The sequence below is a fragment of the Trichomycterus rosablanca genome, chromosome 26 (genome assembly GCF_030014385.1).
Source record: "Trichomycterus rosablanca isolate fTriRos1 chromosome 26, fTriRos1.hap1, whole genome shotgun sequence".
Lineage (NCBI taxonomy): Eukaryota > Metazoa > Chordata > Actinopteri > Siluriformes > Trichomycteridae > Trichomycterus > Trichomycterus rosablanca.
This window is the reverse complement of record NC_086013.1, coordinates 14,935,601-14,950,311: the sequence shown is the minus strand read 5'-3', so window position 1 is coordinate 14,950,311 and position 14,711 is coordinate 14,935,601. Positions and strand designations below refer to the sequence as shown.

At 44.9% G+C, this 14,711-nt stretch overlaps 1 protein-coding gene across 2 annotated transcripts in view; it reads left to right on the top strand.

Moving 5' to 3' along the window:
- Positions 1–14,711, top strand: part of trabd2a (TraB domain containing 2A) — a 68,353-nt gene that overhangs the window by 24,733 nt on the left and 28,909 nt on the right. For both annotated transcript variants that reach the window (XM_062989007.1, XM_062989006.1), the window contains exons 3-4: positions 4,270–4,416; positions 4,515–4,689. In XM_062989007.1, coding sequence (XP_062845077.1) covers positions 4,270–4,416; positions 4,515–4,689 — 322 coding nt within the window. The remainder of the gene's footprint in view (positions 1–4,269; positions 4,417–4,514; positions 4,690–14,711) is intronic.

Genomic DNA, 14,711 nt, shown 5'->3' with positions numbered 1-14,711 from the left:
CAATATGCTGCATTCAAGTTCAAGTACCTCACGTTTTGTGGTTAATTTGCACTATGAGGCGTCCTAGCAATCCTACGGCAATTCAGTTAGCAATCGGTTAGTTGAAATGTCCAAGATGTCAAAGTGTAAAGCAGCTACAAACACGACTCGGGTAACTGAGTTTGGAAAACTGACAACCAATAATGTGAATGAGGGGACGAGTATTTCCGTCTTTGAGACCGTCGCTGGATGTTTTAGGTTTACATTCAACTCTTAAGGTAGCTGTGCTGTGTTTTGTAGCTTCTATTTATTCTATCATTTAATTTCTGAGTTAATTAATGACTGTCGTGAAATGTGGTTCTTTTCATCTGTGAAATGAAGCACATTTTCCCGTGAATTTAGTAGGGCGCTAGATATAGTGAGCTTTCCTGTTGTGTGCAGTGGAAAAGCGCGACCTTAGCCGACCGTGAATCTCCTCCGTTACGTCGTCTGGCACTCGAGGCGTCTCAGCATATCTGAATAGAACTGCGTCTCCATTAAAGTGGCCTTGTGTTCAGTCGAAAGCACGAAGGCTTGGGTTTCTCGGATAACATCTATTTCTTTCGTCCGTGGCTTTATTCGGAACGAGAGAGAGAGAGGGGGGGAGGGAGGGATGGAAGTCTTCATTTGGGCTTGGGATTCGTCCAAGTCTGTTGAATAGGCAGCCTGGAGTCAGTGCGTGGAGCTCATCAAGCCGGAGATCCAGGAGAGAAGGAAACTCTGTGAAAGTCTGTGAGGATGATGAGCGAGCGAAGCCGGTTTGCTGTTTAGTTCATGGAAACTGAAAACCCTGACGGGTCGGCGTGCTCCACTAACTCCGTTCCACTCCACCGACCTCCAGCTGACTCTCCTCTCTCTTCTCAGAGCGAAACGGTCAACAGGTGGAAGGGGCGGTGGGGTCGGATCTCGGAAACAAGGCTTGAAATTACCCATGTAGCACCTATGAGAAGAACACACATTTTAAACGCATTTAAAAGCGAAGTGGCTTAGCATCTGAACCCAGTGATGGCTGGGTGAGGGTACAGTGGCAGTATGGCTCTATCTGTAGGAAAAAAGTAGTCAATAGTTTACATACACTTTTAAAAGATGTAAAATTTCACTGATTGTTACCGTGGCTTGGTGGGTAGCACTGTCGCCTCACAGCAAAAAGGTTCTGGGTTCGATTCCCAAGTGGAACGATCCGGGTCCTTTCTGTGTGGGGTTTGCATGTTCTCCCTGTGTCTAGGTGGGTTTCCTCCCACAGTACAAAGACGTGCAAGTGAGGTGAATTAGAGATAAAAAAATTGTCCGTGACTGTGTTTGACATTCAACTTGAACTGATGAATCTTGGGTAAGCAGTAACTACCTGTCCTGTCATGAATGTAACCAAAGTGTTTAAAACATGATGTTAAAATCCTGTGTATGATTGAAACACATTCTTTGACAGCCTCTAATGCCATGGTTATGTGAAGCTTGCTTGGCTGTGAACACAGTAGTATCTCATCCATGTGGTTCCTGGATTATATCTGGACAACCTGAGGTTATTGTCTCATTTCCCAGACCTTGGCAGGAGTAGGAATTTGTGCCCATTTAGTCAAAAGAGCGTTTGTAAGGCTGGGCACTGATGTTCCGGTTCATTCCAGAGCTGTCCAGTGGGGCTGAGATCAGAGCTCTGTGCAGGACGCTGGAGCTTCTTTAAACTTTAATGCTGGAACATGAGAGTTCCTTCCCTAAACTGTTGCTGCAAAGGTCCTGAAACACAATCGTACATCGTACTGTCCCTGCGAGCCTGAATTTACAAATAAACGACACTTGTTTAATTATACCTTTATACAAATTAAACATCAATGAGAACATCAGAGCCTTGCATGACGTTTTTACCTGTATTGTGGTGTGGTGGGGCTTGAACCAGCGACATTTGGATTACTAGTCTCATACCTTAACTGTAAGTGAGGGGTAACATCCCTTGTTCAGGGGTCCAACAGTGGCATCTTGTTGGTAGTGGGGACTGAACCGGCATCCTTCTAATGACTTATCCAGTATCTTAACCACTGAGCTACCAGTGAGCTTGGTAGTTATAGCAGTGGTAGCTCAGTGGTTAAGGTACTGAACTAGTAATCAAAAGGTTGCCGGTTCAAACCCCACCACCGCCAAGTTGCCACTGTTGGACCCCTCAGCTTTAAACCTCAATTGCTCAAAATTGTGTTCAGTCACAATTGTAAGTCGCTTTGAATAAAAGCGTCTGCTAAATGCTGAAAATGTAAATGTAGTTAGTCAGTCTGCTGGTCTGTCAGTCAGAAAATACGAATGTTTTTGATTTTTTCCCCAAACCTTGGCAGGAGACCACTGTTCCATGTGCTTTCTAATTAATTTCAGCCAAACTAGCCTTTATGTGGGCACAGAAAAGTCGCCAGCTGCACTTATACCTGTTTTTTTTTTGCTTAAACTGGTGGTTCACGTGTGGTTGAGACCTGAACACATCAGGCTGTTGTGTTTCTGCTCGCCTGTCATCATCCACTCTCTCTACTGAGTGACCATTTCCATTACAAAGCATGATTGACTTTCATAGAGCCTCTGTTCTTTGATAGTTCCAGGCTTTGGTGTGTGTGTGTGTGTGTGTGTGTGTGTGTGTGTGTGTGTGTGTGTGTGTGTGAACGTATGTGAAGATGCATAAATGAACCGGGATCACAGGAGCAAAACATAATTTACTCAGCTCAACCTTCTTCTCCATCCTCTCCTCCTCCTCGCTCGGTCCCACCCCCTCTTTCTTTTATCCTCTCGCTCTGCCCCCAGCTCGGCTTCCCCCGTGATTTAAGCTCGTTGAAAAGCCCCGGAGCAGATGGGAAAAGTTTTTTTTTTTATTTTAGTGGCCGGCGGGGTGGCGATAGGCTAATTTGAGTGGCATAAAGCCGGCCCCCTTTCAAATGCAGAGCAGGACGCTTTGATGAGCGAGGGATGAAAGTGGCGCGAGAGGAGAGGACGGCCGGAGGAAGGGGGGGGGAGAGCTGGCCCTTTGTCCGGGATGAGAAGGCATCTGGCGCCCTCTGGCCCGGACGAGACCCTGAAACAATGAGCTCCGGGCTCGGAGAGTGTCATCACACGACATGAAAGGGGGTCCGGGCACGGCGGAGAGAGAGCCAACAAGTGTTCGAGAGAGCTGAAAGCTTCGGAGTGGCATCATTCACCGCGGCGTGATTGATTTTATCCCATCAGGAAACAAATACACTTGTTATTTAGTCGATCTATTGAGCAGGATCTGAAGAGGTTCTGGGACTTGTATGGGTCTGTGTGTGTGTGTGTGTGTGTGTGTGTGTGTGTGTGTGTGTGCACGTAATCAGTGGCCACATCGCCGGGTGGGTAAACACAGCACAATTTCATGGTGAGACAAGAGCCAGATCCTGAAAACAGACCTGACAAAAAGAGAAGAAGTAGAACTAATTGAACCAAAAGCAGCTCAGAGCCTTTGATCTGGGAGAAGACTCTAAAGTTAGCACTTTGGGGATTTTTTAAGAGCGATTGGGGGGGGGGGGGGGCTTTTGTTTCGGAGCTAAGCTTAGATAAAACACAGTTGCAAGATTACTCTTTAAACCTGTGAGCACAAACATCAAAGCCGCCAGAAATGAAAGAGCTAATGCTAAAGCTAAAGTTTCGGGCGACGTCATGCACCCAAAATTAAAAATGATTGTCCGTCGTGCTGGACATCAGTCGAGGCTTTCTTGACCAACGTCAGTGCCCAGCCGTACGGACGCTCTCTTTTGACTGAACGGGCACAAATTCCTACAGACATGCTTCCAAGTCAAGAAAAGCAGTAGAGGCCGCTCAGCGGTAAAAACACACGCTGGAACCAGAGCTGGATCTCGAATACATCGTATCGAACCTCAGCTCTGCCATCCGGCTGGGCTGGGCGGCCACATGAACAACGATTGGCTGTTGTTTACAGGGTGGGACCAGCTGAACCAGGGTTCCTCATAACTGGTGCAATTACGGCCTCTGCTGGCCGATTGGTGGCGCCTGCGCAGGGTTGGGAAATAATGCGTTATTCAGGGTGAGGCTCTCCGTGCACAAGGCTGATCCGCATATGAACTCGCCTTGTGCAGGGGGCATGTGTCGGTTGTGAAGCTCCTCAGTCAGCAGTTGAGGATTGTATCGGTAAAGGTGAATTGTAACGCAATCATTGAAAAGATGGGATTGGCTTCAGCACCCCCCGCGACCTTAATTGGATAAGCGGTTAAGAAAATGAATGAATAAATCCTAATCTTAATCTTTTTGTAGGTGATATTTGCGCTGAACCAGACGCTGCTCCAGCAGGAGAGCCTCCGAGCCGGGAGTCTGCAGGTCCCCTACACCACCGAAGATCTCATCAAACACTATAACTGCGGGGATCTCAACTCCATCATCTTCAACCATGACACCTCACAGGTACACACACACACACACAACACACTAAACGACGTGACTCTTCTCTTCGACATGCCTCACTTCCTGTACGGGATTCGTACCCGCTCCTGCTGTTTCAGATGCCCAACTTTAACAACGTCACCCTGCCTCCCAGCGAGCAGATCACGGCTCAGGAGATCGACAGCTACTTCCGTCAGGAGCTCATCTACAAGCGCAACGAGCGCATGGGCAAGCGGGTCAAAGCCCTGCTGGAGGAGCATCCCGACAAGAGGTTCTTCTTTGCCTTCGGAGCAGGTACGTGCCTGTTTACCTCATAAGGATATTTAGGAAACACGTGTTACCCGCTTGTCCTCCTACCAACCAATGATAGCAGGGCTTGGAATTATAAACCACACAACTGTACTAGTATTATGTCTAATCAGTGTGCTAACCATATTATCATCAGTAATCATTAGTTGGTCTACAGTATCAGACATAGTCTTTTAGCTTTAGCGAGTTAGCATGCTGGCGTATCGTCAACACATAAGCAAATAAACGTCTTCTAATGAGCGCTTGCACATCGACTATCTGAAAATCATTGAAAATCACATATTTGGTGACATAATCCTCAGGATTGACTGTGGGTATAATGATATAATGGGACAGTTGTAGCTCTGTGGTTAGGATACTATACTAGTAATCAGAAGGTTACCAGTTCAAGCCCCACCCCCACTAAACTGCCACTGTTGGGCCCCTGAGCAAGACCCTTAACCTTAACCCTCAATTGCATTGTTTGCTAAATGCCGAAGCACAGTGGATCGGTGGGTAGCACTGTTGCTTTCACAGCAAGAAGGTCCTGGGTTCTACTCCCAGATAGAGCGGTTCAGGGTCATTTCTGTGTGGAGTTAGCACGTTCTCCCTGTGTCTGTGTGGGTTTCCTCCGGGTGCTCCGGTTTCCTCCCACAGTCTAAAGACATGCAGTAAGGTTAATTGGCCCCCCCTTTCTTCCCCAGACATAGCCAATTATGTCTGTGTAGACGCCGGGTCGGCTGATAGCATGAAATTAACTGGAACATCAGTTGAGGCTTTCTTGACCAACATAAGTGCCCAGCAACACAAATGCATAAAAATTTTGACTGAATAGGCACAAATTCCCACAGACATTAACAATTACATTCGGGGCATTTGGCAGACGCTTTTATCCAAAACGATTTACAATTATGATTGAACACGATTTAAGAAACTGAGGGTTGATGGCCTTGCTGAGGGACCCAACAGTGGCAACGCTGCAGTAGGAGGGCTTGAACCAGCAACCTTTCGATTACTAGTAAAGTAGCTTCACCACGAGTCTACAACTACTCTTTTCAGAAGTGTCTGTTGTTAGGACTTAAAAGGATCACATAGACGTCACTATTTTTATTTTAATAGCATGTTTTTTGAAATAGGACGCCAACAAGCTCATGGTCAGGCGTCTGAATACTTTTGGCCCTGCAGTGTACATATTAACACATTAAAACGTTTGATAGATCTTGCTATCACTCATGTCTGGACACGCTGCTCCTCTTATCACCCTCAGGTGTTAAAAGCTCAGCTAACAGAACAAAGAGTCCTAATTGTTTTACTGAAGAGGTGCTTCACAGCTCCACCTTTAGCTCACACGCACAGGTTCAGAGGGGCGATGTCCTGCACCCGTCGGTCAGAATTCCTCCGGCCCTCGCTAATCACCATCTGTCCCGCTGATGGGTGCTTCATTAGGTCGACATTCCAGCTGCTAACATCGTCAGGCAGGAATCAGAGCGTGTACATGACCCGTCTCGTAGGGGTTGATCTTATCTAATCAGGGCTGTTTCTGGAGGGGTAAACATGTGCTTGTTTAGAGGGGGGAGATGTTCAGGCTGCCTGGGTGGTTCACCAGGTCGACCAGGAAAACAAATTAGGATGAATGATTCCGTCCGTACCGGCCGTGAATCACCGTCTTTCTGAGCCGATGGCGATGAAGTATGACGTTAGAGGGCGGCATGAAGGCTCGGTGGGTAGCACTGTTGCCCCACAGCATTCAGGTCCTGGGATTGATTCCCAGGTTGATCAATCCGGGTCCTGCATGTTCTCCCCGTGTCTGTGTGGGTTTTTTGGCAATAAATATCCTACAACTGGAGACTTTTATGTGCCCATATAAATAGGGCTAGTTTGACTTCACCCATTAAAACACTACATGGACACTACTCCTAATAGTCCTGGTCTTTTAGCCACACACAGTGCTAACTGTATATAACATCAGTTCAATAATTGTCCCAGGTGTGTGTGTGATGTACTGGTGACCTTTCACCCAGTGAACTGTACCCACCGCGACCCTGACTAGGATTAGGCGGTGGTAAAACAGACAATGAATGAATCACCAATGAATGATAGGTTATAAATCAGGACATGCCTCAGATCCACTGTGACTGTTGATTGCAACTGGTGAGTTTTCTGTGCCCATATAAATAGGGTTAGTTTGACTTGCACATAAAAAACACTATAAGGTCAGTAATATGTGGACCTAATGGACCAGGTTATTTAGCCACATCCATTGCCCAACAGTTATCCAACAGCTATATAATATCAGTTCAATCAAATATGTGCTGGAAAAGTTGCTCCAGTTCCAGCTCCAGTTGAATTATGGGATAGATTATTGGGCCGCAGTGTGCTGGGTTTGCATACTCAAAAGTAGCCGCCCATGCAGTTGATCATCCGGGTATTTTCACGTACTGTTTAATGAAGACTACGTATTCAGACACACTTCCCGCTCTCGTGTCATGTTCAGTATTGAAGTATGTGATTTTGGACGCAGCAATAGTTTGACCAGTTTGATGTAATGGAACTCCAGCGGCCTGCACAGAGTCTTGACCTTAATCCCATTGCACACCTTACATGAGTGTCTTTTTTGTTTATAAATAAATGGACACAAATGACCACAGACACATCTCAAAATCTGGATGTTAAAGCCACAAAGGTGTTTCAGTTCCACGTTAAAGCCCGTGGGTGTGGAATGGGAAGTCCAACAAAGCCAACTCTGAAGCCAATGCCCATACAGAGAAGGTAATCCTGCGGCGACTGATGTATGCTTAATTCTGGATGGTGGAAAAAATATGTGTCTAGCTAAATCTCTGCCATGTTTAAGGAAGCATGTTTCCAGAAACATTAAAGATTGGGAACCAGATGGATACATTACATGCAAGGTTTTTTTTTGTGTGTTTTTTGTGTCCTAATTCATGAAACTGGAAGCAAGACATCGAACATGAGTGCCAAGGCTAACAAATAGTTATTTTTAGTTGGCAGTATTGGGCCTATGAGCAAGGTCCTTAACCTTCAATTGCTTTACTAATGCAAGCAGAATTTTATGCTGACCCACTACTGCTGAGATCTGGGGATCCAAGGTTTGAATCTTAGCGGTGCTATCAGCCGGTCGGGCGTCTGCAGGGGAGGAGTTGGCTGAAACAGTCACTTTGGCATACTTTGGATACAAATGTCCAATAAATGTTGTAATTGTTAATGAATTAATTTAAAATGTATCATCATTTGGGAGAAAGCAACTCTATTCTACTTTCGTAAAGCAGCGACGTGACCTTTCTCCCAGGGCAGATGAAGACTGGGCTGAGCCGAACCTCCACTTTATTGCTCGCACACACTGGAATTCCCAGTAAAAGTGAAGTCACACATGTAAAGCTGGAGTTTAACACCCGAGGGAAACACACACCCGGCACTTAAAACCATCGTGACCTTTTACACTCACCAGTATCACCATGACCTATCAGCTCTGTCACAGAGACCCGCGGAAACACCCCGAGAGTGCCCGGTTCACCAGTTCCCTGGATTTTATAAACTTCCCGGCTTCCATTTCGGTGCTAAATGAAGCCCGTGATAAGGCAATAAACAGATCGGTGCGGCCTATAATTGGGCTGCTTTCCGCTCGGCTGTATGGGAAATCTGGTCCTACAGAGCGACCGTAGTGTTTATTAGTCCCCGACTCGCTGTCTGTGCCGCTTCAGTTCTCGATTACGGCTTTTTAACACAAACGCCGTCACATTAAGGCCTCTTTTCCTGCACGAGCGCTCCATTAAAAATGAAAAGAATTGAAGTCATTTGCACTAAGTAGCTCTAATCAGATTTGGGGCTCGTTTCATTTATTATGCTCTCCGAGTTCAGTCGTGATCCGCAGATGACCTCGGGTTGAACCGGAGTTGGTGTGGATTTGGATGCTGGATTATTCAAAGGCTGGTGTGGAAAAAGCTTTTAGTCTTTTAGTTTCCATACAGAACACAGTGGTTTGCTGAAAAAACACATTCACATAATCACCAAATGTACGTTTAGTTTAGTGTTTAGTTTGAGTCTTTTATCCATACAATATATTCTGTTTTATTTAGTGAAGTTATGTCTGCTGTCTATGTATGTCTGTTACACAAATGATCTTCAAAAAGTTTCCTCACTTTTATATTTCGGTTATAAGCGGTGAGGGTGGGAGGAGGAGGAGTAATCGGTCGTGTCTGAGAGACTGAGAGAGCTTATAGTCCTGATTTAGCTCCATCTGATTCCCACCTTTTTGGATGCTCAAAGTGATGATGATGATGTGAAAGCAGCGCTGCATCAGTAGCTACACGCTCAACCAAAAACATTAAGAAGTTGGTACGACGCATCGGAATGCATCAGAAGGTGACGATGTAGAAAAGGAATTTGTTTTTAAAATTCTTAATAAATAGAGTTTAAAAAAGTGTGGAAACTTTTTAAAGAACCCTCGTATTTGTTTTTGTATTTGTCGCTTTAGTTTTGTTATTGACATGAATTTTAGGAAGGTCTCTGCTTCTGTGTTGTTGAACAGTTTCTTCATGGTCTATGCTGTAAGGGTTTGTTGTCTCTCATGGTAAAAAATTTGAAATGAATGATTTTAGCAGTAAATGAATAACGTGTGTTTTCTGGTGTGTCCAATACGGCATCTTGTATACGGCTTTTAAGGTAGGCTGGCTTTTTTTTCTCTCCAATAATAGGATTCGCTTCGTATAGGTTCATATACCGGTGTGTGTTCCATTTGTTTTGCCATTTTTCCTTGATTTAGGATTCTGCTCTCATTGCCATAACATGTAAGCCACTACATGTACTGTAGGCAGTTGTAGCCTAGTGGTTAAGGTACTGAACTAGTAATCAGAGAGTCGCCAGGTTGCTCCTGTTGGGCCCTTAAGCAAGGCCCTTCAACCCTCAATTGCTCAGACTGTATACTGTCACAGTACTGTAAGTCGCTTTGGATAAAGGCGTCTGCTAAATGCTGAAAATGTAAATGTGCATGGCCGTGTAAAGAACTAATTAAAAATAATCACAAGCACACACACATACTAATTAAACTGTAAATTAATTAGGGTTCGTGTTCTCGCTTTCTGAGAAGTTTCACTATTACTGGCGCTTACAGTTTGAGTCGGACCTCAAAAACCAAATAGTTTCAAATGCTTAATTTTCTGTCTGAAAATCTCTGACCATCGTTTTTACGTAGTCGTACAGACCTGCTCACGTGAGCAACGATGGAAGTTAACGTCAGGTCCCGACTTGAACATTACAGCTAATATTTTATCCGACTACTTCATTAAGTTCTTATTGTTTAGCATTTTCCGTTGTATATTGGTGGGTTTCTGATTAAACCACCATATTTGGAGTCCTGATCAGAGTCCGCTGACGGGGTGTAAGACGACATCCAGTGACGGCAGACCTAAAAAGGCTGGTGGTGTTTGAAGAGAGGATTACCCGACCCTCAGATGACTCAGATCTGCTCTGATTAGTCTGATAAGGTGATTAGTAACGGTCAGATAAGCCAACGCACGGCTAGTTAATGGTCGACGGAGGCTTATTTCAGATCAGTCATATGTGGAATTCACCGTATATGTAAAAAAAAAAAACATATAAATTACTGAATGGATCTCGACTGAATGGTGTTCCTTTTCAGGATGGATGATGATATATTAATGAACAGGCAGGTTGACGAGCAAGACGACTTAGTAACACCCCTAGTATTCAAACCCTGGTGTATATGTGGCATTTCTTAGTGAACTGAACTGGATTTATGAATCTGGTGTAACCAGGATTCATTACTGATGGATGTTTTTGTCACCGATGAGACAGAAAATGAAAGAATTCAAACTTTTTATTGACTCCAGTGTCACCGTGTGTGAGGTAACGGTGGGTGATGTGTACATGTAAGCGTGTACAAGTGTGTGTGTGTGTGTGTGTCTGTAGCATTCACACAGCGAGCCCATCTACAGGAAGTGTGTGAGTGAAAGCAGAGACAGGGCTAATAGGCCAGTACATAACAAGGGCTCCGTTTCACAGCCCGATCCTGTGGGATTGCTTTACAAGGCTCCGGGTGCACAAAGGTGAGGGAAAGTGATCTCGACCCTCCTGCCCACCAGCCTGGCGCTCCCCTGGTGACCGTCTGTCTAGCTCTTTTTGTAGTAAAACCAGAAACCTGAGCGTTTATTTTAAACCATCATTTTCTCACAGCTAGAGGTGGTTAAATCTACCTTCCGCATGTTTCAGGAAGTGGTCAGCGATAGTCCATGCCTCTGTTTCTTGTCTGTGAGGAGTTTGGCACATCCTTCCTGCATCTGTGACTGTTCAAGTACTTCAGTCCCCCCTCACACACAAGAATTGTATGCAAATAAGTCAACATGTTTTCTAAAAGCTTTGTGCAGTCGTTTTTTATCCTGCTACGTCACCAGTGCACAAACACGCCGAGTCTGTTTACACGACCGGGTTGTTTACGGCGCTGTAAATCTTCTCACTTGCGGTGGGATGAAATATGGTGTTTGTTAGTCGGATCTATTCGCGTACAGTGGAATCTCTCTCACGGTGCATCTGTGGAAAGCAAAACCAGTGTGGTCATCTTCAGTCCGACGCCCGAGCGATCTGCGTCTGTGGAATGTCTCTGGAACTGGGATAGAGTGATAGTGCTGTTATCCAGCTGGTGACCCGGAGCGGGTCGAGCTGCAGGTTAAAGGTCACGACCTTTTTAATCTGAGAGATGAAGGGTAATGGAGTGGATCTACGTGGGTGTGTAATGTAGACAGCTTGGATTACGCTCGGATCGTGACCTGGAGTCGGTCAGCTGAACGGTTTGATGGATGGTGAAATGGTTTTGAGTCTTTTTAGGCACTTAGATAAGGCCGACAGAAACGTCAGCAGTTAGGACGCATTCAGTTGGTTTCCTATGGAGCGTGACTTTGACCCAGTTTGCCGCTGACCTTTTGAAGCTCCTCCAATGAGACGAACTGTTTTATATGACTCAGTAAAAGCGACTCAGGCCGTACAAACAACACTTAACGTGACTTATTGTACTAAAACAACGAGTGAGGAGTTTCATTAGTGGAGAAAACTTAATACAGTAGAGCAGTAATAATGAAGAGAAGTTTAGTGCTCCTGTCTCCTCCTTTTAATACATTAAACCACGTTAAGCTTTATTTTTTACGTTAAGCGTTGTAGAATCTGGGAGAAGCTGATTCTGATTCTCACAATTTCTCAGAACCTCGAGCTGTAACACAAGTTTAAAAGTGAAACAGGGAGGAAAATCCAGATAAACACAGATACATGTGGAGCTTTCAGACTGGATTTCATGGTTATTCCACACAAATGTAGATTCGTCTCATATTCGCACTTTGATGATGTTTTACCGCACCGATCAAGCTGAGCGCTGAACAAAGCGTCAAGGCTCGTGGCGAGCTTCTCTTTGTATGCGCCCTAACATCAGTGATGTAATAATCATTGCTAGATAGTTAGATGATTACAAAATATGGCCAAAAGGATGTGGACACCCCTATTTATTATTATTAAAGTGTTTCAGCCTCGCCCATTGTGTGTGTGAAATCGATTCAATAAAATAATAGACATTCATCCAACATTGTTGCAACAAGTCTCAGAATGACCCTGCCCAAAGTATGGTCCATTAGGGAAGTGATGGTGAAACTAAACAAAATCCCAAAACACCAACAAAAAATCAGAATTAAACTGAATTTCAAATGAAAAGTAAAAATATTAAATACGATCCATGACAGCACTGGCTGGATCAGGTGGGATGCATCGGAACTGACCTTCCAAACACACTCTGAACTGTTCGCGTCACCGAAAAGCCGGCGTGTAATTGCACCGCGTCTCATCCTGCTTCCAATTATCCTTCACCTTTCACGCCAACTTGTTCAGCGACCCGTTCCATTTCATACTTCATAAATTCATCAGATAACGACCACGGCTGCTTTTGAAGGGTCCATTAGTCCGTCGTGTAGTCCTGATCACTGACACGACTCGTAATACGTCTCGCTGAGAGATTTTAAAGCAGATATAAACAGTTTCTGGCTCTACAATGCGTTCATTCATAAATTTCCGGGGCTTTTTTAGCGTTTTGGTGTTCTTTTGATGGCCGCTCGACTGTGAGGGACATATGGAAGTTGTTAAAGCTGCGGTCCCGATCACGGTAACTCAATACAGGTACCTGCTCGGATATGTGCGCTTATTTGAGCTGCTACGTACCTCCTTTTATTTCAATTGTACTTTAAACGTACCGAATGTGGTGAGAGAAACGCTGTACAAACGCTGTTCAGTAGGAATAAAAACACAAACTCAAATATTTGTGGTTGTGTAATTGCCACCAGTGTTGTGAACTCCAGTGTTTACTTTTGCGTCTTGTTCTCCTTTCACACACAATTACATTTCGCTCAGTGTCTCGCCTCAGACGTTTACAGGCGAGTCCCGTTCAGAGTTTTGAGGATTCGACAGGCGACGTCTCGGCAAACCGACGAGCGTCCCCCCCCCCTTCATTAAATCAGACATGTGACTAAACGTGCGTCAGTGACGGCTCAGCGATTCAATATGACACAGGAATGAAAAAACACGTACATGCACAATTCCGTATAATCGTTTCCTCCAGCTCGTCTCATAAATCTGTTACAGATGTCAAAACAACAGTTTAATACAGTCGTGCGAAACGGCTTCACGTCTAGAGTAGCGCAGAAACCCAGCGCCCAAAACGACCGTTAAAGGGAAAAGAAGCGGCACACCGGTGATAAACGGACGTTCCGGAGCGCGGCGTTCTTTACGAGACTCGGTGCTCCGTGCTGGTTTGATTTATCGGCGAGCGAACGACTGTGAAGCCGTTTACGAGCATCGCACACGAAACACTTGCACTGCTGGTGACACCGAGGTGGCAACATGGCGCCAACGGGGTGCCAGCGAGGTCACTGGGTTTTACTGGTCCCGAATGACATGGGCAAATATCAAGTGTACCGGTTTATGATTTAATAGTAGGATTTTATTAGCCCTGGATTAGATTTATTGGCTAATCTAACCCGGTGATCTCTCTATATAGTTGCATTTTATGTTATCCGACACTTCTGAGAAGAGGGCGTGTCTAAATTCTTACTTAGATTCCTTAAAATCATCCTATCGAGGTGCCTTAATTCTGAGTGGTAATCTGACTGAATAACGAGGGAGCGTCTGACGCTTCCCTAGCTGTGAAGGCAATCCCAGCATTCAGTGCGGCATGACCTTTCTCACAAAAAATTACAAACAAGGCGGACAAATGGAATGTGAAGCAACCAACTGAGTTCTTTTCAAATGTAAATAGATTCTCATTTATGTTTAATGTGTATAAAGGTGCACAAGTGTCTTTATTTGTAGATTCAAGCTCATCAGGGAGGGAGACGTTAGCTGGCGTGGTAGCGGGTTGTGCCCCTTCAGCCCATCGGTTTGAACAGCCTGAGGCTAACTGTGTTAGCTAAGTAATGACTGTAATCACTAAGTAGAGTGTCTAAATAATCTGTGTTATGAGTTTAATGTCTTGTTAGAATCCTCTCTACTGAGGCAGCTGATCAGGTAGGCAGTAGGCAGCAAGGCAGCTCATTAGGTTTCAGATAGACCCTGTAAGACCAGTTTATTAAATATCAGATGTTGTTTTTGTCCCTGTTATAACTATTTAGAGTAATAAGCACCCTGGAGTTGAAGGTTTTAGTGTCCATCAATTTAGTGCCAGTTCTGGAACCAATCTGCGCTTTTCCACTGTAACAGAGCCAGTTCTCATCTGACAAAATACGAGGGATCTTCACGGTGAGGGTGTAGTGGGAGGAGGAGTAATCGGTCGTGTCTGAGAGACGCTTATAGTCTGAATTTAGCTCCATCTGATTTCCACCTTTTTGGATGCTCAAAGAAGCTTTAAGGGGAAGAAGATTTTCATGTGATGATGATGTGAAAGCAGCGCTGCATAAGTGGCTACGAGCTCAACCAAATACATTTTGCTGATGGCATTAAAAAGTTGGTACGACGCTGAGAAAAAT